The following is a 27,965-nucleotide window of genomic DNA, read 5'->3' as shown; positions in this document are numbered from 1 at the left end:
TCCGCGGTTTGCAGACTGCAAAAAACGGCACCGTCGTGAGCATGAGGCCTTAAAGGGGTTTTCCCATCTTGCTATTTCGTCCTCACCTGCAGCCAGCTCTGCTGCTCACTTCCTGGATTCATGCTTCTTAGGCCTCATGCACACGACTGTTGTGTGTTTTGCGGTCCGCAAACCGCGGATCCGCAAAACACGGATGGCGTCCGTGTGCGTTCCACAATTTTGTGGAACGGCACGGACAGCCTTTAATGTAACTGCCTATTGTCCGCTTTGCGGACAAGAATAGGACAGGGTATATTTTTTATGGACCACGGAACAGAGCAACGGATGCGGGCAGCACACAGAGTGCTATCCGCATCTTTTGCGGCCCGATTGACGGTCAAAACTGCGGCTCGGATGTGGACCAGAACAACGGTCGTGTACATGAGGCCTAAGGCTGGTCGGGCTTTGAGTGAAGCCCGGCCACGCCTCTTTCTGACATCACACTCCTTGCGTGCTCGTTCATGTGTCTCCTATGGCCAGCCGAATCCCTGGGCCGCACTTGCGCAGAAGACACTTTATTTTCACCCAGCCGGCCGCTCATTGCAGTCCTGAACGCGCATGCGCAAGGCTTATTTCTTCAGTGCCGCGTCTCATACAAAGCCGCTCTGAATACAGGGCATGCGTGGCTCTGTATCAGACGCGGCACTATAGAAATTAGCCTTGCGCATGCGCGTTCAGGACTGCAATGAGCGGCTGGCTGGGTGAAAATAAAGTATCTTCTGCGCAAGCGCGGCTTCCCATGAATTCGGGAGGCAAGCGGTGGCCGTATCTATGGGATATCATATGACAACAATGAGGAAAGAGGGAAAGAATGTTATCAAGAAGGGGGGGATTTGCCAATACTATATATTTACAAAAATGATCAGTGGCACATCATTACCAGATTAAACAGTGACCCTTTAATAGGGCAGGCAAACATTCTCAGCCTTAGCCAGTTTTCCATTGCGCCAGTTTTGATAAATCTCCCCCAGTGACTTTCCACCAAATCTTTCAGAGGTGCCTGCAAAGACTCTGAAGCTGGTGTGAACAGAGCCTAAATGTGCAGGGCCCCTGCATGGAATCTCTAACGCCATGTGCCTGCCCCGCTGTATGAGGCAGCTCCCTCATGCATTCCATAAAGAGGCTGACAGGCGGCAGTATGGACGCCGTACGTGCGCGGTTCTCAGGCCCGGTCATTGATGCCGCATCTTTCATCCTCTCAGCCGCGCAGAACCTGCCGGTTGGGCACCGCCTTGATGACGTCACGGGAGGGGGGGGGAGCTGCCGACCCAGCTGTTCGCAAGGCAGGGCCAGCTGTGACGTCACTGACCTGCATTACCTCCGTCACACGGCAACAGCCCAACCCGCAGCTGTGTTCGGAGCGGCCGGGGAGGCGAACAATACCCGAGCATCCGCTGCATCACCGCGGCCTTCTCTGCCCCGCACCCTCCAGGAGCAGCATGTAAACAATGCAGACATAGCCAGTCACCGGGGAGATCGCAGCGCGGGCCAGGATGGATTTTCAGCAGCTGGCAGACGTCGCCGACAAATGGTGCTCCAACACCCCCTTCGACCTGATCGCCACCGAGGAAACGGAGCGGAGGATGGATTTCTACGCCGACCCCGGGGTCTCCTTCTACGTGCTGTGCCCCGACAATGGCTGCGGGGACAATTTTGTGAGTGTTGTGCATTGTGTGGTGTGCCAGTTGCTGGCAAGGGCCTGGTGGGCATGGGGCGTGCATACAGACCCTAGGCCTGGCATAGGCGGTCCTGTCTGGTGCACTGCGGGAGGCCTGGGGCTGTCCTGTCTGGGCACTGTGGATAGGCAGTGGGCTCCATGATTTCACCATACATGGAAGCTTTGCATTGCCCCCCCATCCCCCAGATTGAACAACTGCTCCCCCCCATTGGCAGGAAACCCATTCCAGCCACTGCCCTGGGCAGATTACTCCCCCCTACAATGCCCTGTGCATACTGGGGGCACAGTGCCATGTAGTACAGTAGGCACACTCACATATTGCCATTTCTTACACGTGCTCGATGCTGAAGGCACCCCTGGCGCAGAGGTGTGGCGGGCATAGTGAAAAAGGTGTTAACTCCTTCCTGCCCAGAGTGCCGTCTTATTGGTGCCACCCAGCAGCATCAGTAGGTGATGCCCCCCCCACCCCCCCCCCCCCAGAAGGAGACATTGGCCCAAGTTTAGGCTACTTTCACACTGGCGTTTTGGCTTTCTGTTTGTGAGATCCGGTCAGGGCTCTCACTAGCGGTCCAAAACGGATCAGTTTTGCCCTAATGCATTCTGAATGGAGAAGGATCCGCTCAGAATGCATCAGTTTAAGGCCTCATGCACACGACCGTTTTTTTTTAAGGTCCGCAAAAACGGGGTCCGTAGGTCCGTGATCCGTGACCGTTTTTTCGTCCGTGGGTCTTCCTTGTTTTTTGGAGGATCCACGGACATGAAAAATGAAAAAAAAAATCTAAGTCAAGTTTGCCTTTGAAATGATAGGAAAAAACGGACACGGATCACGGACACGGATGACACTCTTGTGTGCATCCGTGATTTTTCACGGACCCATTGACTTGAATGGGTCCGTGAACCGTTGGCCGTGAAAAAAATAGGACAGGTCATATTTTTTTCACGGCCAGGAAACACGGATCACGGATGCGGCTGCCAAACGGTGCATTTTCCGATTTTTCCACGGACCCATTGAAAGTCAATGGGTCCGCGAAAAAAAACGGAAAACGGCACAACGGCCACGGATGCACACAACGGTCGTGTGCATGAGGCCTGACTCCGTTCCGTCTCCATTCCACTCTGGAGGCGGACACAGCGTTTAGGGTTTCCGTCTCCCATTCACTTTCCGTTTGGCTGTGTTACAGATAATACAAATGGATCCGTTCTGAACGGATGCAGACGGTTGTATTATCTGAATAGTTCCGTCCATGACAGATCCGCACCAAACGCGAGTGTGAAAGTAGCCTTAAGTATTTTAAAGAGGATCTAATTATACTACTCCCAGGATCTTCTCTTCCTGCCGCAGGTGACGTTAGGTATATATATCGCCATAAATCCATATATATATATCCCTGTTCACACAACCAAATTTTTGGTCCACATCCGATCCGCATTTTTGGGCAATTGGATGTGGACCTATTCATTTCATGGGAACGCAAAAATGAAGACAGTACACCGTGTGCTGTCCACATCCGTATGTTCATTGCGTGGCCCCGCAAAAAAGACAGAATGTGTTCCATTCTTGTCTGCTTAGCGGGCAAGAATAGGCATTGTTACGATGGTTCCGGAAAAAAAAAAAAAAAAAAATATTTTTGGCGGATCTGCATTTTGCCTTTAAAACTGCTAGTTTGTATGTTTGTTCTTCACGGGCTCCTCCGTGCCTTGATGGATTTCTTCATGATCCGACTTAAAGGGGTTATCCTATGCTAAGAGTAGCCCACTGCCCGACCCAGGGTTGGGGCGATGCTTACCTGATCTGGTCTTTTGGGCTCCCAGGCCGGCAGTTCTGCTCCTACGTGCACCGAGGACAACATCCGTCAACAGGAGCACATGTGACTGCTGCAGTCAGTTATAGGCCGCCGTGGTGACCTGCTCCCCCTGACATCACCCAAGGGGAGCAGGTCGCCATTGAGGCCTGTGATTGGTTGCCGTGGTCATGTCAACGGATGTTGTCCTCAGCTCATGTGGGAGCGGAACTGCCGGCCTAGGAGACTAAGAGACCAGATCCAGCAGTGAGGATCCGGTAAGAATCCCCCCCACCTTTGGTTGGGCAGGTCTGGGACACTCTTTTAATATTGGATAACCCCTTTAAAATACCGAGGGGTTGTCAAGTCGTCTGACAGGGTTCTGCAAGGTTCTAATAAAGTAATGGGTTTTTGATGGTACAATATTGTAGACCAGATAGCTGGAGGATGTCGGGGCATGATGGGAGTTGTAGTTTTGCAGCTGCTGAAGAGCCAAAGGTTAGTAATAGTGATGAGCGAACTTCTGTTTTAAGTTCGGCGTCTAAAGTTCGGCTTCCGGTTAGCGGAGAATCCCGATATGGATTCCGAATACTGTTGTGGTCCGTGGTAGCGGAATCAATAATGGCCGATTATTGATTCCGCTACCACGGACCACAACGGAAGTCGGAATCCATATCGGGAACCATATCGGGATTCTCCGCTAACCGGAAGCCGAACTTTAGACGCCGAACTTAAAACAGAAGTTCGCTCATCACTGGTTAGTAACCATACGCTGTAGCATACCGCCCAACTTTTGAAAAGCCCACATGGTATTTTTTCCTCCAGAGTGCCCCCAAACAGTACTTATGCCCTCATAATGCTCCCTGTTAATAAAAAGTAATAATACTCACCTAGCCCCGTTCCCCTGATGATGGGAGCATAACCTGCACTCCCCAGCTGGAGTGATGCAGTAACAGCCCAGCAGGCAAGAGGTGTCACTGCATCGCACCTGAGACTTTGGAGAGTACTTGCCGGGGAATGGAGAAGCAGAGCTGATGGCCCCCTGCTTTTCTATTACATTCAACTGTCTCTGCGTCCGCAGGAAATTGGGACACGCTTGAGCCATGGGACAGCCGTCAAAATCCGGGACTGTCCCGCCAGATCCTGGAAGGTTGGGAGGTTTGCTGTAGTAAAATGAAAGCTGTGCTATAATTGGTCATAATGGGGCAAAATATAAGCTGTGCTGTGATTGGTTACTAATGGGCAACCGACAGTTTGTCTGTTAGAGAGCACATGCAGGGAGATGAGAGGCAGGCTGAAATGCAGGGCAGAGGGGCACTCCCAAAACAGGCGCAAAGATGTTTCCTCTGTGAAAGGGCACCTGGGGCAGTAGCAGGTTATGCAGAGTTTGCAGGTATGACCAAAATGTTAGGCAGCCATACACATTCAGTAGCTATTGGCCAAACAATCGGTCATTCCCAGCTTCCCCATACACATTGGCTTGTCCTAACGTGTGTGTGTGTATTTAAAGGGGTGGTCTCATCATGGACAATGGGGACATATCGCTAGGATATGCCCCCATTGACTTATAGGTGTGGGTCCCACCACTGGGACCCGCACCTATATCAAGAACAGAGCCCTGAAAGTGAAGGAGTGCGCATGTGCGCCTGCGCGGTACGCTCCCATTCACTTCTATATAGAGCCGGCTTGGTGGTGGCTGGACCACAGTCCTCCAGCCACCACCTTGCGGGGCTCCGTTCTCGATATAGGTGTGGGTCCCAGTAGTGGGACCCGCACCTATAAGACAATGGGGACATATCCTAGCGATATACCCCAATTGTCTGTGATGAGACAACCCCTTTAATGGATGGAGAGGAAAAAGCAGCCGCTAGAGACTTCTGGTGGCCGCTTATCTCCCAGGCAGGGTTACCAACCAGAACTTTTTCCTTGACATCTTACCTCAAAATCACGCACAGCCAACATTGTTTAACAGACAAATTGGAAAACCATAATGAATGGTAAAGATTATAGGGAATACATGTCTACAGCTCGTTACCAGCATTTACTGTGTGCTGTAAAATGATGAGAATTACCACCAAAATAATCCAGTCAAGTACCACCAGCCTAAAAAAAATACGGACACCGGAAAAAGTTGCTTATTTTTACAGACTGTCCAGTAATTTTTGGACCATTGGCAACACTGCTCCCAGGGGAACAAAAAGATCAGGCAAAAATATTCATTTTTGCCTGACCTTGTCTCCCCCGACAGCATCTGTCAGGGGAGATTAGGGAGCTCTCTGTACACTTTAACCCTTAGGCCCCTTTCACACGAGCGAGTATTCCGCGCGGGTGCAATGCGTAATGTGAACGCATTGTGCCCGCACGGAATCTGGACCCATTTATTTCAATGAGTCTGTGTACATGAGCGTTGGTTTTTACGCATCATCCTTGTGTGTTGCGTAAAAATTGCAGCATGTTCTATATTCTGCGATTTTATTTTAATTTTTTTTCACGCAACGCTGGCCCCATAAAAGTAAATGGGGCTGGTTGAAAATCGCATCTGCAAGCAAGTGCGGATGCGATGCGTTTTTTTCACTGGTGGCTTGCTAAGAGATGTTTGTAAACATTCAGTTTTTTATCACACGCGTGCGAAACGCATTAAATCGCATTTTACCCGCACGTAAAAAACTGAACGCGATCGCAGACCAAACTAAATGAACTTGCTTGCAAAATCGCGCATTTTTCACTGAACGCATCCGGACCTAATACGCTTGCGCTCACCTGCAAGGGGCCTAGAGGATAATTTCCTGTTTTTGCATTTTTGTTTTTTACTCCCAGCCTTCCCAGAGCCATAACTTTTATTTTTATTCTTCTGTTCACATGGCTGTACGAGGGCTTGTTTTTCTTCAGGATAAGGCCGAATGCACACGGCCATGAACGGTCCATGGTATCCCGGCCTGGATTTCTGCTGACAGCAGGAGCACACGGCGTCATTGGTTGCTAAGACGCCGTGCGCTTCATAATACAGTAATACACTCGTATGATCTATACAATTTTGGGGTGTGTAAGACTTTTTGATCACTTTTTTTACTAAATTTCTTTGGGGAGGTGAAGTGATGAAAAAATAGCAAAGTGGCCATTTAGAATTTTTATTTTTTATTTCAGCTTTCGCCATATGGGATAAATATTATATTTTAATAGTACAGGTAGTTTGAAATGTGTGCAATGCCTATGATGGTGTTTTTTGGTTTTTTTTGGAGAAAGGGTGTGATTTGAACCTTCCTATTTGTTAAAACTTTTTGGATGACTATAACAAGCAATTATTAGATTGCCAATTGTATTCTGTAATGGGTATTTGTCTTTCACAGAACACAGCATTCATTACATTCCATTACAGTGCTGCCACCTGCAGGTCTGTATTGGAATATACCACCAGGCTTCGGCTATCACAGGAACATAACGGCTTCCCTGATCTCAGATGGGGAAAGCTGTTACGAGCATGAGAGCAGGCAGCGCCCACATTTTCACTGCTCAGATTCCGTTGCCACATTTGAACATGGCATCTAAGGGGTTAAATGTCTGCAATTGGTCTTATGGCCGATCGCGGACATTAACCACGGGCCTCTGCTGTTTGAAACAGCAGAAACCTAGTGCTATGGCACCTGCTGCCATCTTAAGAGGTTGTCAAGAGGTTAAACTGTTGGGCGAACCCGCCAAGTATAGCAGGTTCATTCAGCAATATGCGTACTATAAAGTAAAAAAAAACATACATTTTTACAGCAATGGCGGATGTTTTCTTTATCTCTCTGATTGGACCAAAGACAACAAGGAGTATTTCCAGGAAAGAGAAGGCATTAGAAAATATTTATATAGATAGATGTACACCTGGGCAATGCCGCATTAGAAAAATCAAGTTCAGATATTTGTAAATTAGTTTGTAGGAGCAATGGGGGCGGTGCCATTACACCTGCTGCGCCCTCTCCACTTTGACAGGGCTGGGCATGACTCGTAGCACAGAAAGAGCAGAGCTTTAAAGGGGTTGTGCACGTTTAAGGGGTTGTTGGCAGCGTCCCCCTCCCTCCTGGGCAGTGGAGGCCAGAGGAGCAGGGAGTCGGTGTTGGAGAGCAGCTTTGCTTCCCTTCGTAGGCTGCTCAGAAGGTGGGGTGTGCCAAAACCCCTTTTAAATGTATAAATTACAAGATTTACTTAGTCTTTTCCACAAAAATACACTGACCAAAAATATAAGCAACACTTTCGGTTTTGCTCCTATTCTGCATGAGCTGAACTCGAAGATCTGAAACATACACAAAAGACCCATTACTCTCAAATATTGCTCACAAATCATGAAAAATGCTACTTTCACACTAGGGTTTTTGCTGGATCCGGCAGAGTTCAGCAAAAACGCTTCTGTTACTGATAATACAACCGTCTGCATCCGCTATGAACGGATCCGGTTGTATTATCTGTAACATAGCCAAGACGTATCAGTCATTAACTCCATTGAAAGTCAATGGGGGACAGATACGTTTTCTATTGTGGCAGATTGTGTCATAGAAAACGGATCCGTCCCCATTGACTTGCATTCAGGGTAATGAAGGATCCGTCTTGATCAGTTTCCCAGGACGGAAAGCAAAATACAACATGTTGCGGTTTGCTCTCCAGTATGGGAATGCAACTAAATGGAACGGAATGCATTTTGTAGAATTCCGTTCTGTTCAGTTCAGTTTTGTCCCCATTGACAATGAATGGGGACAAAACTGAAGCTTTTTTTTTTTCTGGTATTGAACCCTTATGACTCAATACCAAAAAACATAAACGCTAGTGTGAAAGTAGCCTTAGTGAGCACTTCTCCTTTGCTGAGATAATCCATCCCACCTCACAGGTGTGGCATATCAAGGTGCTGATTAGACAGCATGAATATTGCACAGGTGTGCCTTAGGCTACTTTCACACTAGCGTTCGGGTTTCCGTTCGTGAGCTCCGTTTGAAGGAGCTCACGAGCGGACCCGAACGCAGCCGTCCAGCCCTGATGCAGTCTGAATGGAGGCGGATCCGCTCAGACTGCATCAGTCTGGCGGCGTTCAGCCTCCGCTCCGCTCGCCTCCGCACGGACAGGCGGACAGCTGAACGCTGCTTGCAGCGTTCGGGTGTCCGCCTGGCCGTTCGGAGGCGTGCGGATCCGTGCGGATCCGTCCAGACTTTCAATGTAAGTCAATGGGGACGGATCCGTTTGAAGATGCCACAATGTGGCTCAATCTTCAAGCGGATCCGTCCCCCATTGACTTTACATTGAAAGTCTGGACGGATCCGTACTAGGCTATTTTCACACTTAGCTTTTTTTTGCTAAAATAATGCAGACGGATCCGTACTGAACGGAGCCTCCGTCTGCATTATTATGATCGGATCCGTTCAGAACGGATCCGATCGAACGCTAGCCGAACGCTAGTGTGAAAGTAGCCTTAGACTGCCCACAATAAAAGACCACTTTGAAATGTGCAGTTTGATCACACAGCACAATGCTGCAGATGTCGCAACATTTGAGGGAGCGTTCAATTGGCATGCTGACTGCAGGAATGTCTAGCTGTCAGCTTCCAGAAATTGTGTACAGAGTCTTACAATATGGGGTCGTGCATTATCATGCTGCAACATGAGGTGATTGTTGTGGATGAATGGCACAACAATGGGCCTCAGGCTCTCATCACGGTATCTGTGTGCATTCAAAATGCCATCAATAAAATGCACCATTGTTTGTTGTCCATAACATACACCTGCCCATACCAAAACCCCACCGCCACCATGGGGCACTCGATCCACAACATTGACGTCAGCAAACCGCTCACCCACACACGCTGTCTGCCATCTGCCCTGAACAGTGAAAACCAGGACTGGTGTGGTTACACGTGGTCTGCGGTTGTGAGGCGGTTGGATGTACTGCCAAATTTTCTGAAACGCCTTTGGAGACGGCTTATGGTAGAGAAATGAACATTCATTGCACGGGCAACAGCTCTGGTAGACATTCCTGCAGTCAGCATGCCAATTGCACGCTCCCTCAATCGTTGTGGCATTGTGCTGTGTGATCAGACTGCACATTTCAGAGCAGCCTTTTATTGTGGGCAGTCTAAGGCACACCTGTGCAATATTCATGCTGCCTAATCAGCACCTTGATATGCCACACCTGTGAGGTGGGATGGATTATCTTGGCAAAGGAGAAGTGCTCACTAACACAGATTTGTGAACAATATTTGAGTAATGGGTCTTTTGTATATGTAGAAAATGTTTCAGATCTTTGAGTTCAGCTCATGCAAAATGGGAGCAAAACCGAAAGTGTTGAGCTTATATTTTTGTTCAGTGTGTATGTATGTGTGTGTATATATATATATATCTATCTATCTCTGTCTCCTCCTGCTCTATGACATGCTGCCTGGAGATTGCATTACATTTCGTGGTGACAGGTCCTCTTTAATATTTTCAGCAATTTGTACTACTGTAGCCCATCTATGAGGTGGGATCAGACAGGCTAGCTTGCCCTTACCAAAAGCAAGTCGGTGAGCTTTGGGCACCTATGACCATGTCGCTGATTGTCCTTTCCTGGGACGTTAGGTACTACCCACTGCATACCGATTACATCCCACAAGACCTGTTGTGATGCTCTGACTCATTTGTCTAGCCCAGTGGTGGGCAACCTTATTAGTAAAATAAGCCAAATATCGACAAAACAGCGTTTTTTTTTTTTTTTTTTTGTTTTTTTTGAGAGCCAAATTTTTTAAACTTCAAATATATAGGAAGGTACATTGTTATTTACTTCATAAGGGTATTCCTAACCATCTGAACATACCTTTCTCAATCCTCGACACTACATCTTCTTTCACTCCACAACGTTTTACCCTATAAGACGCACATAGGTTTTAGAGGAGGACAATATGGCAAAAAATATTTTTCATTACACCTCAGGTCAGACCACTAATCAGAACCTCAATGTTTGAAATCTCTTTTTATTAGACAAGCAAAGAAATATCACCAAATCGCATGTAGCACAGTACAGCGGGTGACACATCACAATCAAATCTAGTCATAGATCATCGAAGGCATAGCCTAACAATACAGGTTAGGATGTGACAACCACTCAGCTAGGGCAAGGGGCCCTTAAAGTGATTGATCTTACAAAACAAATGCGGGTAACATTAGATACATAACAGTAAGGGGAGGGGAGGTGGGATGGGGATAACAGCTGGCAGTTGCTGGCTGGTGAGGGGTATTGGGAGGTTATACAGATTTGAATAAAAGGAGCAAAACTCCTGAGCTATCGCTGGAGTATTAATAAGTCGGGGGCCTGAGGCTGATTTGATGGCTTGAATAAAGGATTTATTTATTTGGTTCTTAATAAGGTTGGAGACTAACTTAGAACCCCTATTCCCATGAAGGTATTGTTTGAAGCGCAATACGAACATTCAAAAAGTCAGTGACCTTATGCCTCAAGCACTTAAGCAGAACCTCAATGTTAATAAGACCTCCCTGAGATCAGATGTCAGCTCAGACCCCAAAGTAAATGACCCCCTCAATCAGACCTCAGATAAGAGCCCCATGCCTCTCATCATCACCATTATCATCCATGATGCCTCTCATATCCCCCATTATGATTCTCATCACCTCATTGCCTCAGATCAGCCCCAAGTTTCATAAAATTAAAAAGCACTTACCTCTCCGGCTCCTGGATCCCCTTGCTCCTCCCCACCCGCGCTCTGTGTTCCTCCTGCTGTCGGCTGTGCTGTGAACTGGCGTGCACAGAGTGACGTCACAGAGCGCCTCACACTGTGCGCAGCCCTGCACAGCCTACAACCGAGGACCAGAAAGCGGTGAGTACAGAGCCTTCACCGCTTCCTGGTCTTCACCCTCCTACCTATTTTTGCTACGGGCAACGAAAATGCTATCGCACTGTACATGTGAGCCCGCACCTGGAAGAGCCAATATCAGGGGGCTAAAGAGCCGCATGTGGCTCTAGAGCCGCAGGTTGCTGACCACTGGTCTAGCCTAAAGAAGAAGACCGGCACTCGCTGGATTAGATGAAATAAGCTTCTGTTTTATTGCCACCTCCGAAGCAGAGCAGTGGCACAACCAGGAAATTGTCAGGGCTGTCGGTGTCAGGTTGGCGTTTCTGCGAGGACAGCCCCTCACAAGTAAAGAAGCTCTGCTAATGAGACTAATGGATTAATCTCCAGATCCTTTACTCAGTACTTGGGCTACTTTCACACTAACGTTTGCATTTTCCGGTATTGAGATCCGTCATATGTTCTCAATACCGGAGAAAAACGCTATCATTTTGTCCCAATTAATTGTCAATGGGGAAAAAAACGTAACTGAACAGAAAGGAGTGCTCCAAAAAGCATTCCATTCCGTTTGGTTGCGTTTCCATACCTTAGAGCAAACCGCAGCAAGCTGCGTTTTTTTTCCCCATCATGGTATGTGGAGCAAGACGGATCCGTTTTCTCTGATACAATATAAAACTGATCCGTCCCCCATTGACTTTGAATGGAGTTCATGATGGATCCGTTTTGGCTATGTTAAAGATAAAACAATCGGATCCGTTCATAATGGATGCAGATGGTTGTATTATCGGTAACGGAAGCGTGTTTGCTGAGCCCTGCCAGATCCAGTAAAAATGCTCGTGTGAAAGTGAAGCACCTTTTGGCAGCGATTACAGCCTCTAGTCTTGGGTATGATGCCACAAGGTTTGGACACTTCAATTTGGGGATTATCTGCTATTCTGTTTTGGCTGGGCACTTCAAGGACATTCACTGTAGGGATGGTATTGGGCAGATGATGAGCAGTGCCTGACACTCAGGTTTGAGGCCATAAAGTTCAATCTTGGTTTCATCAGACCAGAGAATCTTGTTTCTTAAAGTCCTTTGTTTTTTTTTGCAAACTTCTTGTAGGCTTTTATGTGTCTTTTCTGGCCATAAAGCCCAGATTGGAGGAATGCTGCAGTGATGGTTAACCTTCTGGAAGTTTCTCCTGTCTGCACATAGAATCTTTGGAGATCAGCCAGAGTTACCATTAGGTTCTCGGTCACCTCTCTTACCAAGGCCCATTTCCCCTAATTACTTAGTTTGGAAGGGGGGGCAGCTCTATGAGAATTATGGAGACCACTGTGCTCTTGGAAACTTTCAGTGCAGCAGACATTGTTTGTGCCCTTCTCCAGATCTGTGCCTCCACACAATCCTGTCTCTGGGCTTTACATGCTGTTCCTACCTCCTCATGGCTTGGTTTTTGCTTTGACATAAGTGAGGGACAGAATTGGGGTTTTAGGCCCCATTTCGGGGCGGGTTCTCTGTATATTGCTGGCAGGGACAACTAGCCCCCTACCCTCTCTAAGGTAGGGTCATCACCTATGGGCATGTAGTTCTAGTCCCCTTGGAAGCAATTTTGACACAAGCATTCGCCTCTTCAACATCAGCTAAGGACAGGACTATATAGCCCCAAGTTACAGTCCGTGTTCCTAGATCTGATAAGATCATTCAGTTTTTTTTCTGGGAATTATCGTTCATAGGTGCATACGGTAACGTTATACCATTTTATATATTCTATGTCACCGCTTTTCCTAGTATACATTTTAATTATAATTAGTAAAAGTTATGTCTTATTAATAATAATAATTTTCCAGGTCTTGTTCTAAGATTTAGATTTATTTGGAGAGAGACCATACACCTGTGTAGTCATTTTTGAGCAGGGATATATAGATTGTGTTTACAGCCGTACCTGGTTTTGGCTCACAATCACTGATTGAAATCACTGACCAAAACACTGACGTGTGAATGAGGTATAAGGGCTGTATTAGACCTGCCGATCCACCAGACGATTGTCAGGAGGGAAGCGTTCCTTCCCGGCAATCGCCTGCTCGTTAGTGGAGGAGACTGCTGCATTTACATGCAGCGATCGCTAATGATACCGCTCATCCCTATACTGAATCATTGTTTGCCAGCAGCAGATTGGGATTAGACAGCACAACCTGTTGTCGGCAAACCATGATTTTTTTAGCTTTAAAATCTTGATGGCCCCATGAACGAGCATCGTTAATCGGCAGCACTTTTAGGCCTGTATTACACAGCCAGATCATTGCTAACAAGCGTTCCTTTGACTGTTCATTAGTGATGATCTGGCCGACCATTGGCCAGTGTAAGGCTACTTTCAAACTAGTGTTATTAATTTTCTGGTATTGAGATCCATCATAGGGTCTCAATACCGAAAAAAAAAAAAAAGCTTCCGTTTTGTCCCCATTCATTGTCAGAACGGAATGCTCCTTCCGTTTAGTTGCGTTCCCAGACGCTAGTGTGAAAGTAGCCTTATAGAGCCCTAAGGAGTGAAGTCCACTAGAAGTAACCAGCTGTGCCAGCGCTTGATCTCATTCTGCACAATGTCGGATGATGAGCTCTCCATTATCAGTATGACTAATAAAAGCCTGCAGACACAAAGATGATTATCTCCGTTAGCTGTACAAGCAAAACACTATAATCAAACACAAGACACAAATGGTATTGTTGGAACCTTGCTGCGTTGGTGTAATTATCTAGTCATAATCATGGACTACAATGGGGGCATTCTCTGCGCTTAGTGCTTATGTAGGCAGAAGTCCTGACAGACCAAAGGATAAAAATAAGCATCTTCTGACGTCCTCCTACAGGAGGAGATGCGGTGACCGAATGACCGTTCACCTCTGTCGCGTTGATTGGGTTACATAATATGCTTTATGGTTGCTGCGGTCTAATAACTCGCTGGTATTGTTTTCTTATTGTCTTGCAGCATGTGTGGAGTGAAAGTGAAGACTGCTTGCCTTTCCTGCAGCTAGCTCAGGATTACATTTCATCTTGTGGGAAGAAAACCCTTCATGAAATACTGGAGAAAGTCTTCAAGTCTTTTCGGCCAGTAAGTCCCATGTTTTTGTCTGTAAATGCATAACACAAGTGCTGTACAATTTATGTGGGAACCGTTGTCATTTTTTTTGCTATGTGACTTATCAGTACATGAGGAAGGTAGTGAACGTATCCTTCCACTTGTCCATCAACCAGCATTAAAGGGGTTTTCCAGGACTTAAAGGCAAGGAACACCTTTGGGGGGCATTTTTTAAATTATTGCGTTCTACTTTTTACCAACTGGCCTTTATTAAATATTTTCAACAGATTGTCTTCTAGGTTTTCACTGACTGCAGACTGTTATTTCTACTTCTCATTGAAATCCATCTGCTCTGAGGATTGGATCTCTAGCCCTTATCTCCAGTCTCCTAATAGCTCATAAACACACATTTAAGCTAACTTCTTATCAGTTTGGTCAGACTATAGCTTAAAAAGGACCTGTAATAATTATTTTTTTTAATCGAAATGGCTTAGGGTACTTTCACACTTGCGGCAGGACGGATCCGACAGGCTGTTCACCATGTCAGATCTGTCCTGCCGCTATTTCGCCATGCCGCCGGACCGCTGCTCCGTCCCTATTGACTATAATGAGGACGGGGGCAGGGCTCCGGCGCAGCACGGACTTTATAGTCCGGCGCCTTTCGCCGTGCTGCGCCGGAGCTCCGCCCCAGTCCCCATTATAGTCAATGGGGACGGAGCTGCGGCACGGCAAAATAGCGGCAGGACGGATCCGACATGGTGAACAGCCTGTCGGATCCATCCTGCCGGGAAGTGTGAAAGTAGCCTAACACACTGTTATTCCCACTGGTCCACTGATGATTGTGGTTTTTATTTTTTTACAATTTGACCCCTGTTCTGTAGTAGTTATGGCCTGTAATAACTTTTGGTGCTCTATATGTTAATGGAGAACAAAGGTCCAAAGGGGCCTAGACAATCTGTGCTCTCTGGGCGGCACCCATATCATCGCTATCCACGCCGACCATAGAGTGAGGAAGACCAGGATCCTGTGTTCAATGGCATTTAACCCAGAGGAGCAGGCGCTTCCCACATGAGCGTTTATGAGCTGTTATAAAAGTACAGATAAGAGCTGGAGATCAAGGCATCAGAGCAGCTCTGTCAGATTTCACTAAAAAGCAGAAGTAGGGCTGAGTGATCAAACAAATTAACTTGATTTATTCCCCCATTTAGAACCCACAATATTGTTTTTTGAAAAATCGAATACTCAAATTTTTTTTTTTTTTTTTTACTGCATGCTGTATTGTGTGCTCAGTCCCTGCCTTTTGGGCCTTTAACCCTGGCTTGGGTGACAGGGACTAAAAAGACCCTGCACAAGCTACACTTTTACAGTGTCCCAGATCACAGCGGGAGGACTGACTGAAGCCAGGCTGCCACTTTAACAGCTGGAATGGCTATAACTCTAATCCCAGTTGCGGAACTTCTTAGATGCCAAAGCTAGTAGCGACTGCAGCATGTAGGCAGTTAAGTAAGAAGTTCCCTGTCACCATCGGCCCGCTAGGAACGTAATCGCAGGGTGCTGATGTGCTACCAAGGTAGCTGAGATCCTAACACAGGCCCCCAGGTCTGCCATGACTGTATGTCTATCCCAGACACAGCCTAATAAGACTGCCTGTCACTGTTACAGTGATAGGCTATAATGCATTGGTATACAATGTATACCAGTGCATTATGAAAGTGGTGTCCCCTAGTGGGACTAAAATAAAATAACGAAAGGAAATAAAGGAAGGTTAACAAACTCTCTATTTAAAAAATAAATTAATAAAACTATTTTTCCATAACAAGACACTACAGTATTGCTGTGTTCTCTGCAAACCCTATAATAAAGCTAACCTTATTTAAACTTCCCCGCGAACAACATTAAAAAATAAAAACATAATGGAATTGTGTTTTTTTTTATTTTTTTTTTTTTTATCCAAACGGAAAACATGTCAGATCAAACCACGTGTTGACAGTCTCACCGATCTCCTGCCACCTGTCACGGGAATACATATAATAACAAAAAGGTCTTACTATATTGAGAATAGTGGGTTTTTTTTTTTGTTAGGTTTTATCAACAACAAAAAACAATTACTGGTTTATTCACAGACACAATATATGATTATAAAGAAACTAGTAATATTTATTAGCATTCTAAAAAAAAAACATTATTCTCAATATGATAAGGACACAGACTTTTCTAATGGCATAAATGTGAAAGGAAAACGAAATATCTGAAGAAAAAAACTTGAAGATTCTCCAAAGATTCAAACCTGGGATCTCTATATGCAAAACCAATATACTTAAAGGGAACCTGTCACCTGTTTTTTGGTGTCCTAACTAAGGGAAACATAAATAAGTGACTGATTCTCTTAGCAAAATGCTGGGTCACTTTCTTTAATTGACCCAGTCAATCTGCCAACATCTTGTATTGAAAAGCTCCAGCTCATAATGATGAGTCATGAATATTCATGAGCTCCTGACTCTCCCCGACTACCTGCTGCTGATTGACAGTTATTTTCCATATGAATCAGCAGCAGGTGGGCAGGGGAGTGGCTATATCTCTGAATTAAAAAAACGCTGGACTCACTGACATCACGCTGGACTCAAATCAGCTCATTAGCATGCGGCATGTGGCATCTTTGTGTGTATATTATGAGGTAACCATCTGTCACACCAGTAAGTGAATACATCTAAGGTACTTTTTAGTAGTTAAAGGGGTTATCCCATCTTAGACAATGGGGGCATATCGCTAGGATATGCCCCCATTGTCTGATAGGTGCAGGTGCCACCTCTGGAACCCGCACCTACAAAGAGAACGGAGTGAAGAAGGTTGAGGAGGGCGCACCTCCATTCATTTCTATGGAGCCGCCGAAAATATCCGAGCGCTGGTTCGGCTATTTCCGTTGGGCCCCATAGAAATGAATGGGAGCGGCGGCCGCGCATGTGCGGTGCGCTCCCATTCACTTCTTTAATAGGAGAGGCGGGGTCCTCCAGCCACAACTTTCCCCAGCTCCGTTCTCCTTGTAGGTGCGGGTCCCACCTCTGGGAACCGCACCTATCAGACAATGGGGGCATATCCTAGCGATATTCCCCCATTGTCTAAGATGGGATAACCCCTTTAATGATTGTATATAATTAGTTAGATTATACTCAAATATCCACATGACAGGTTCCCTTTAAAGGGGTTCTGCAATTTTTAACTGACAATGTATCTGATCGGCGGGGGTCAAACACCTGGGACCCCCATCGATCAGCTGTTTGAGAAGGCAGCGGCGCTCCATGAGCGCTAAAGCATTCTTTCGGTTTTCCCCAAGTCCAGTGACGTCACGACTAGTATCACTGGCCTGGGAGCGGCTAAGCTCCGTTCACCTGAATGGGGTTTAGCCCCGCCCAGGCCGGTGATATTAGTTGTGACTTCACTGGGCCTGAGGGAAACACTCCTGGAACCACTCCGTTGCCTTCTCAAACAGCTGATTGTGCCGGGTGTTGGACCCCTGATGATCAGATGCTGATGATCTATCCAGAGGATAGATCATCGGTTAAAACGAGCTGCAGAACCCCTTTTAACCACTAAGCTATAACAATACCACATAGCGCTGTATGTCTTTTCTGTGCTTATGAGCTAATACATATTACAGGTGTCTTTATAATCGTACATTGTGCAGTAATATGTAGATTCATTATTACAAAAGCCGAACCCACGCTGACTTAAAGAGGACCTTTCACCGATTATGACACTGTGAACTAAGAATACAGACATGGAGAGCGGCGCCCGGGGATCTCACTGCACTTACTATTATCCCTGGGCGCCGCTCCGTTCTCCCGCTATGCTCTCTGGTATCTCCGGCCACTAAGTTATAGTAGGCGGAGATTTCAGTCACTAAGTTATGGTAGGCGGAGTCTGCCCTTGTTCTGCTCTAGCGCTGGCCAATCGCAGCGCAGAGCTCACAGCCTGGGACGTTATTTTCTCCCAGGCTGTGAGCTCTGCAATGCGATTCGCCATCGCTACAGAAGAACAAGGGCAGACTCCGCCTACCATAACTTTGTGAGCGGAGATACCGGGAGAACGGAGCGGCGCCCGGGGATAATAGTAAGATCCCCGAGCGGCGCCTTCAGTGTAAAGTCACACGCTCAGACCTACGGATGCCTCCTGAGTCCACACTGGCAACGCGTTTCGGAATACTCGGATTCCTTCATCAGGGATAGGAGTGGTTCTTGCTGCTTGAGATTTTATAGGCGTCCGTCTCCATAGTAACCATACAGTTGAAGCAGGAAACTGATATCGTATCATTGGATAGCTGCCATTTACCAATATGGCTTAGGCTACTTTCACACTTGCGCTTGATCGGATCCGTTCTGAACGGATCCGATCATATTAATGCAGACGGAGGCTCCGTTCAGTACGGATCCGTCTGCATTAATAACTTAGAAAAAATTCTAAGTGTGAAAGCAGCCTGAGCGGATCCGTTCAGACTTTCAATGTAAAGTCAATGGGGGACGGATCCGCTTGAAGATTGAGCCATATGGTGACATCTTCAAGCGGATCCGTTCCCATTGACTTACATTGTAAGTCTGGACGGATCCGCACGCCTCCGCACGGCCAGGCGGACACCCGAACGCTGCAAGCAGCGTTCAGCTGTCCGCCTGTCCGTGCGGAGGCGAGCGGAGCGGAGGCTGAACGCCGCCAGACTGATGCAGTCTGAGCGGATCCGCATCCATTCAGACTGCATCAGGGCTGGACGGAAGCGTTCGGGTCCGCTCGTGAGCCCCTTCAAACGGAGCTCACGAGCGGACCGACGAACGCTAGTGTGAAAGTAGCCTTATTAATATCCCCCGTAGCTAATATATTAGATTGAGGAGAAATTGTACGATAGTAGAACAATTTGAAAAAGAGGCAAGCAGTCTTCATATGAAATTTGAAGAAAGACTACAAAATGAATGAATTTAGAAAAAATAAAACGAGGTAAAGCAAATTCATAGAAATACCCTTCTACAAAAGGTGACTAGAGATAACGCAAGTAAAGTAAAAGATGAGATTGATTTTAAAGTTCCTATAATTAATCAATATAAGGAAAAGGAGAGGCTTTAAAAATAAATAAATTGTAAAAAGCCATTGGGACATTTTGAAGCAAGATGGTTATAGGGGAAACTATCCCAATACCCTAGATTTACTTTTAGAAAAGCAATAAATCTGTCAATTTAATTAAAATGAATGTAACTATGGGTAGAAATAAAAATAAATCTGAATAAGGCTACTTTCACACTAGCGTTCGGCTGTCCGCTTGTGAGCTCCGTTTGAAGGGGCTCACGAGCGGACCCGAATGCTTCCGTCCAGCCCTGATGCATTCTGAGTGGACGCGGATCCGCTCAGAATGCATCAGTCTGGCGGCGTTCAGCCTCCGTTCCGCTCAGCAGGCGGACACCTGAACGCTGCTTGCAGCGTTCGGGTGTCCGCCTGGCCGTGCGGATCCGTCCAGACTTACAATGTAAGTCAATGGGGACGGTTCCGTTTGAAGATGACACACTATAGCTCAATCTTCAAACGGATCCGTCCCCCATTGACTTTCAATGTAAAAGTCTGGACGGATCCGTTCAGGCTACTTTCACACTTAGAAAATTTTATACAATATAATGCAGACGGATCCGTTCTGAACGGAGCCACCGTCTGCATTATATGAGCGGATCCGTTCAGAACGGATCCGCTCTGAACGCTAGTGTGAAAGTAGCCTAAGAAAGGTGTTTGTTTGTTTTTCTTGCAAAACTTTGTGGCGGCAGCGCTGGTATCAATTAACTCTTTGTAATATGTAGATTAGCTTTCTGAGCAGATCTTAGTGTGGTGAAGCTATAGTACATAGTAATATGATATTGCTGCCACACAGCTCTGCCCTCGACCTGATGTCTAACCCTGTTAAGGGGAGGTGTGTGTGTGTGCAGAGCACAGGGGGTGTTACAAAGCAGTGCTCCAAGGATTCAGCCCCGCCTCCTAGTGCTCAAACTTCTCATTTGCATATGAATAAAAACACAGATATCTCTGCAGCTATTTATCATACAGTGAAAAGAAAGGTATAGTTTTAATCAGCACGATGAGCCCTACCAGGCAGTATGGTTTAATGGGGGTTTATCCTGGTGACAGAGATTCTTAAAGGAGATTCTTAAAATACCCCCATTGAGTGGCCAGGCCCGCCCTCCAGCAGAGCCCAAGCACACCTCTCCTCGGCTCATACTCTACGCCCCTAGCAGCGCCGTTGTCCCAACACACACACACACACACGCCGCGCTTCTTCTCTTCCAGCAGAGGATCAAACAGTCACTGGGCTCGGCGCTTGCCCAGTAAAACTTTTGAGGCTGATGCCCTCAGTTCCGAACACTGCCTGCGCCTCTGCTCTTCCAGTTCAACTGATATCTGTGGTTTGGCCGCAGCTCTTTGAAGGAGACTCAATGCATATGATCAGTGTAGCTGGAGCTTGTCAACACTGTAATGATGGTCTTACATTATCCATGAGTATGACAATGAAACCGTTTCCCTGAAGCTTGGCCCACAATGCAGAGAGCAAAGCACACTTATTAGATTACAGGTATTCTCATTGCCATGCCTTATTCAACTAAGTACTGCACTTTATGGCGGTTTCTCTTTTTAAAGGTGTTGTGCAGGGGTATAATATTGATGACCTATCCTCAGACATGCAGTTAAACTTTTAAGAGGGCGCAACACTCGCTCGGGCAACGCAACCCTTTCAAACAGCTGATTGGCAGCGGTTCTGGTAGTCGGGCCCCCATCTAATGTGGACGACCTGTCCTGAGCATAGGTCATCAGTATTCTAACACTGCACAACCCCTGTAACTTGTTAAGGATGGTCATGGTTCAGATCTCTAAAGGTCTATTATACTTATGGCACGGGCTTTAGCCGCCTATGCCCCCTGCAATCGGAGACTGCTGGGCACCCTGGAGTAGACAGACATGGTGTACCCTGCTTCTGCCTTCTTGATTCTCAGGCACTGCCACAGCGGTCCTGGTGGTCTTGTGATCACTGGTAGCAGAATTCTGATGCTGGGAGTAACCAGGGTCGCTTTTCCTTCAAAGGTCAGCAAAGGGGACAAGTGTATTAAAAATAAAAAAAAAAAGGAAATATACAAAAATATCTCACCCCAAAGAGCTGTTCCATCTGAGAATCGCTAGGATATCACTAGTCAAGACCAGCTTACCCTTAGACATGTAACACGTTAATATTTACTGTAGACAATGAGGAATGGTAGTAAAATATCTATTTTACGTTTGCACTATATTAGTAAAAAAATGCTAAAATGTTAAAATAATAATTTCTTTTAATTATTATTATTTTTTTTTATTTCTGTTTGATTTTCAAATTCTTAAAAAAAGCAGAAGTTAGGCAATTGCGGGCAAGAATAGTACATTTTCTATATTTTTCCGGAGCCGTGGACCGAAAGACCGGGAGGGGGAGGGGGGCGCTCCGGTAATGCGGATGCGGAGAGCACATAGTGTGCTCTCCACATCCATTCTGTCCCTATGGAGAATGAATAGGTCAGCACCCGTTCCGCAATTTGCGGAACGAATGCGGACCCATTATACATACGTGTGAATGGAGTCTTGGGCTACATGCACAGGACCGTATGTGTTTTGCGGTCCGCTAATTGCGGATCCGCCAAAAAAAAGGATCCATTGTAACAATGCCTAAAACGGACAAGAATAGGACATATTCTATATTTTTTTTGTTTGCAGGGCTACGGAACGGACATACGGATGCAGATAGCACACGGTGTGCCGTCCGCATTTTTTGCGGAACCATTGAAATGAATGGGTCCGCATCCTATCCGCAAAGAAAAACTGAACAGACACTGAAACAAAATACGTTTGTGTGCATGAGGCCCTATCTTGTGCTAATGAGAAAACTCTAAGAACATTTCATCACTGTAGGAATCGGGTGTGCATGTTCTTTATTTGCCTGCTCCTTGGTGGTCTTCGTGTCACAGTATTGTAAAAGAAAAGAATGTCTGTCCCCCGACCCCCGCGCTGGAACTTGTGGTTTCCTGACACACACCCTACTAGTGTGTCAGGACAGAGCTATGCACAGGCCCAAACCTGCTAGTAACGGAGCCGCAACTTTGTAGCCAGACTTGCTACTGGATATGTTGCTTTTTGACATGAGCGATTATGATTTGTATAACGGGTCATGGTGTCTGATGGATTCATTCTTTTATTTCCTCCAGCTCCTCGGTCTCCCAGATGTGGACGATGACACTTTTGAAGAATACAATGCAGATGTGGAGGAAGAAGAACCAGAGGCAGATCACCAGCAGATGGGGGTCAGCCAGCAGTAGAATACCTAGGATATTCCCTATAGAAAGAAAAACCAACCCAACATAATGTAATAGTAAACACATTTGACAAAAATGCAGAACCACTCACAGCGAGCAGAGCATCAGGCTTGCCGACAGCAGCGTTTCCATGGGAGTTTTGTTGCTTTCCATCCATTTCCGATTGTAAAATTTTCTATCATTGTTTTGAGGCTGTTGGGCTCAGTTTGGAACGGATCTGACTAATAGGGATTGCAAGTGCCGATTTGATAACAGTGGATGGGGACCTTTAAATGTGACCTTAAAGAGTAGCCCAAACGTAGTCTTCACGGCGGAGGTTTTTAGGTAACCCTAGTGAGCACTGGATATTAGTATAGTGTATAGCAGCCATTTTTCCCAGACGCCATTATTAGTAATTAAGTGCATTTTTACACGTGCATCCGAAGCTGTAGAAATGCTGATGATATCAATGGAGGTGTCACATAGCTTACCTAGATGCCCAAATCAAAGGATGGGTCAAATTCGAGTCATTATTGCAGCGTTTCTGTGGTCTTACCTTCTCAAGAAGCAATAGTAAAGCAGCGACGTACTAAGTAATAACTGTTCCCTCTGAGCAATCTAAAAAAATTCTATCAACCTATGAAGTTTATAGGGGAAAATGTACAGGTTATGCTGCATGATGCTCCAGAAATGGCTTTTTCTTTAAGTAAACTTTTTAATGCTTTCTGGGGGTACTTCCTTTGGCCCGAAGAAGTTTACTATGCTATCTTTTCTTACTTTTACACTGTGTATGGCAAGTGAACTTTTTTTTTTTTCATTTTTACCAGACTAAATCATAATAGCCAAGTACTATTTCATCCTATAAATTATTTTAGGTGCTAGAATTGTTTTATACATTTCTTATTTATTATTACTAATAACTAGTAATAAGTCCAAAACGAAAATGAAGCCTCTTTTATTTGCAGAAGCCCTTCCAAACTTCAGGCATTGAATAGTACAGTTAAACTTGTCCACTTCTGATGAGAAATAATGAGCTGCTCCATACATTTTGGATTTTTTTTTTTTTTTTTTTTCTAAGAACCCCCTCCCTGGCAAAATGGAGCCTTGTGCACACAGGCAAGTTGAATTTAGCTTAATGTACACATATATGCATTCTGCTGTTGCACAGACATTATGGGTTCCTGTGCGTACTGTTCTCCCTCCATGATGTCCTTATTACGAGTGAAGCACTGCATTGTACCACAAGAGAGAATGGTCATGGCGGTAGATGGGAAGTATAGTCAGTGGTTATCAGCAAGTCGGCCTAGGATCTTCTGCAGATGTATATGAGATGCTGGTGCCCTCTCCCGGGCTGCACAATTTGCACTGTTATGGTTGAACTGGAATTCATTACACAGAGCAGGAAATATATACCTTGATATATTAAACAGATCACACTCATTATTAATCTTTCATTGTATTCTCTCCGAACATTTTTAGTGACAAGGACCTTGTGACAGCACTGTCCAAGTTTGCCATGTTAGTATAGCATGCATAGATATATTGCATTCCAGACTCCTCTTGCTTTTTTTTTTTGCGCGCCAGCGGGGCTGACACTACATAACGTACCCCTACAATTATGTGCGGGGGATTATCACAATATTGCATGTAGTTCAACTGCATACTCTATTATGTCCTTTCATTTTAACATGATGAAAACATATTATTATTATTTTTAATCCTCTGGCTAAGATGTGCCCTGCGACTTAAGCACTACAGGTATTGTCAGAATTTGCCGATTTGAAGTAAAGCAGTCTTTAGTATTACAGTGAGTACAGGCCACACCGGTGCCGATTTAGTCAAACTTGCGGAAAATAATTTTCAGACCTGTAAGATAACGTGTTCACTATATAATCATTTAAAACGATTTTCCAGAAACAGCGCAACTCTTCATAGGCTATGCCTGGTATTACATAAGACTTTGTACGCACTTCATAGGTTCACCGAATATATCTATAGGGACCCTTTCAACCAAGAGTGCCCCTTTGGCATGCCAAAATGCATCCTCCAGTTTATGGAATATGTTTTTTTTTTTTTTTTTTTTTGGGGGGGGGGGGGCACACAAACTATGGCAATGTATGCCCATGTCACAGCCTTCTGACAGTTAGGCTAGGTTCACACTGCATTTTAGCCATCTGGGCATTCCTTTAGCAGAGTACATTTAAAGGACATCTGTCAGCGGATTTGTACCTATGTAACTGGCTGACCTGTGTTAATACATGCAAATGAGCCCCTTGGAGCATGACTGTATGCATTGGGTTATATCTTCGAATACAGGGTTTGGGTATTTAAACGCAACAAAAAGCCCAGCTGAGGGCTCAGACACAATATGAACCCAGAGTTCTACATCAGGAAATCCTCCTAACATTTTCCTTCTGAAAAAAACTACTCAAATGAACCCTAAGTACTATTCCCTTGGGGTCGGGTGAGAGGCACTACAAGACACAGCCCATGGACAGGAGTGGCACTGTTTCTGGAAACAATAGAATATGTACAAAGCCTTTAATAAACGAAAATTGATTTCATAATGGGAATAGTTTTAAAGAGGGTTTCTCCATCTAAATTTAAAGGGGTTCTCCAGGACTTTTATATTGATGACCCATGCTTAGGATAGGTGTCAATATCGGATCAGCAGGGGTCTGACTCCAGGCAGTAGCTCAGACTGTGTAGTAGATGGAGTTGCTTACTGCAGCGCTACTTCCATTCAAGAGAAGAACAGCTTTAAAATGGCAACATTCTGCAAATTCAGCAAATTTGCTCCTTAAATCACTGTCGGGCTATAGAGGACCAGTTGCTGTTGTGTTCAATACAGTAGGAACTCACAAGAAAGTTTGCAGGTAGATCTTACTTATTGCAGAACAGTCACTGGTCCCTGCTTCATGCTGTGTTAACCCTCTGCCTCCATAGTGAGATCTAATTGATGTACGCCACCTCTTGACGGTTATAGGCTGCCTGTCATAAGGAGGGCGCACAGTGACTAAAGAAGCTCTGGAGGCATAGAGATCGAAGGTGGATCTGAAGGTTATATTAACAAATAGGTCACAGAAGGTTAACAAAGTATACGGCAGATTTACTGCTGTAGGTAACTTTTTTATTTTTTATTTTTATCAAAAACTAGAGATGCCCTTTAAATTTAAATCTGGAAGTCATGCGGAAACAACTGTCTAGCCCAATTAAATGTAAAATGCCAAGTATTCTTGACTGTTTTTCTGCATGACCTCATCCTCCCGAAGAGCCCACTCATGCCAGTCCAAAATTATTATAATTTGAATATTAGAAGGATTTGTAGAAAAGAGGAACATATTTCATCTGGGAACCATTTGTTGCTATAAGTGTTTTCCATTATCCTCCACTCAGTCCACTTAGTAGTTAGTCATTAACGTTCTGAAATTTGATTTCCGGCTCATCCACTCTACTAAAGAAGCCATAGTCTAACAAGAGGATCAGTCTGAGCGATCGTCAGGACACCTATGACAACTCGTATCCACCTACTGACTGAAACCAGCAAACGCTAATATCCGCTGAGATCTATCTACTTGTTTTTAGCGTTCTGTGCGGCTGCCCTCAGTCTAGAATGGTCAATCAGATGTTTGTCTTTGAAATACAGCGTTGGGTGGGATTAGCTATTGTTTTGTGGATGACTTTGAGGCCGACGTGGACCTTTTTTTATTTATTTTGAAATATTATTTTTATGCTCTATAAATGTGTACATGCTCATTGACACGATTCCGATTTTTAGTGCCTCTCCAAAGTTGAACACGTTCATATCCATTTTACTATTAAAGGGATACTATACCCAAAATATGTTAGGCTTCATTTGACTCAGTTATTTAAAAATATTCATTTGACATATTATAAAGTTATAATCGTAAATTTAAAGTTAATATTTCACCAGCGACCTCCCTATCCAACTGTTTGCACAGACACATGGTTTACCTGATTTAAAACGCTGTTTTTCTTTTGTTGATACGAGGCGCCGTTCCCGATACGTTGCTGATATAAGTTTTCTTAATAGGCAAATTAGGCCTTTAGTGCATTGAGGGCGCCACTAGTGCTTTTGTTGCACCCATCCTCCACTTCTTTCATTGTATTGATTGACATGGCCAGGCAGTGGCAAAGCAGCGAGGAAGGGGTTGGCCACAGAAAGGAACAGAGCTTGGGTGCAACAAGAACAATGATGACACCCTCATTGCTCCAAAGTCCTAATCTGTATATTAAGAAAAATGATCATAATTAGGGAACGGAGCCTCAGACCAACAAAACAAAAACAGCGTTTTAATCAGGTGATCCACAGCTATGTGTCCATGCAAACAGCTGGATCGGGAGGTTGCTGGTGACAGATTCCCTTTAAAAGGTATGTCCACGTTCGAATACCAAAACACAGTTTACATATAGAATTAATCTACATAAAATTGAGTAACTTTGCGAAATACATTGGTTACTTATCTGTACAATCTGTATGGTAGTCCAGAGCTGTATTCACAATTCTGCAGGCATAAAACTATTGAATGTCCAAGCATGTGCATGGCGCTTTGTCTAGCAATTTGTGTCTGGGTAAAGTATCATCTTTATAGCAAGCACTGCGCAGCTATCTAATAGAGGTTAGGCTACTTTCACATTAGCGGTTTTCTTTTCCGGCATAGAGTTCCGTCATAGGGGCTCTATACCGGAAAAGAACTGATCAGGCATATCCCTATTCATTCTGAATGGAGAGTAATCCATTCCGGATGCATCATGATGTCTTCAGTTCAGTCATTTTGACTAATCAGGCAAAAGAGAAAACCGTAGCATGCTACGGTTTTATCTACGGCGAAAAAAAACTGAAGACTTGCCTGAATGCCGGATCAGGCATTTTTTTTCCATAGGAATGTATTAGTGCCGGATCCGGCATTCAAAATACCGGAATGTCGGATCCGTCCTTCCGGTCTGCGCATGCGCAGACCTTTTAAAAATGAGAAGAAAAAAAATACCGGATCCGTTTTACCTGATGACACCGGAAAAACGGATCCGGTATTGCAATGCATTTTTCTGACTAATCAGGATCCTGATCAGTCTGAAAAATGCCTGATCAGTCTGAAAAATGACATGCGTTTGCCTACAGTTTGCCTGATCAGGCAGGCAGTTCAGGCAACGGAACTGCCTGCCGGAATCAAACAACGGAAGTGTGAAAGTACCCTTAGACAACCTGGTTGACTGTTTCTGATAGCGACCAGCAAAACTGTGAGTGGCGTCCTGG

The 27,965-nt window shown here is 45.3% G+C and overlaps 1 protein-coding gene across 1 annotated transcript; it reads left to right on the top strand.

Moving 5' to 3' along the window:
• Positions 1-933: 933 nt before the first annotated feature.
• MTURN (maturin, neural progenitor differentiation regulator homolog) lies at positions 934-27,454 on the top strand. The gene is made up of 3 exons (XM_044293558.1): positions 934-1,694; positions 14,271-14,393; positions 22,604-27,454. The coding sequence occupies exons 1-3, from the start codon at positions 1,533-1,535 to the stop codon at positions 22,712-22,714; spliced, it is 396 nt and encodes a 131-aa protein (XP_044149493.1). The 5' UTR covers positions 934-1,532; the 3' UTR covers positions 22,715-27,454.
• Positions 27,455-27,965: the final 511 nt, after the last annotated feature.

Source organism: Bufo gargarizans, chromosome 5 (assembly GCF_014858855.1).
Source record: "Bufo gargarizans isolate SCDJY-AF-19 chromosome 5, ASM1485885v1, whole genome shotgun sequence".
NCBI classification, from domain to species: Eukaryota; Metazoa; Chordata; class Amphibia; order Anura; family Bufonidae; genus Bufo; species Bufo gargarizans.
The sequence above is the reverse complement of the archived record's forward strand: the minus strand, read 5'-3'. Positions and strand labels throughout refer to the sequence as shown.

Coding starts and splice junctions, on each gene's coding strand:
- MTURN (XM_044293558.1), top strand. CDS start 1,533: ATGGATTTTCAGCAGCTGGCAGACGTCGCCGACAAATGGTGCTCCAAC. Junction 1,695..14,270: donor ATGGCTGCGGGGACAATTTT/GTGAGTGTTGTG, acceptor ATTGTCTTGCAG/CATGTGTGGAGTGAAAGTGA. Junction 14,394..22,603: donor TCTTCAAGTCTTTTCGGCCA/GTAAGTCCCATG, acceptor TATTTCCTCCAG/CTCCTCGGTCTCCCAGATGT.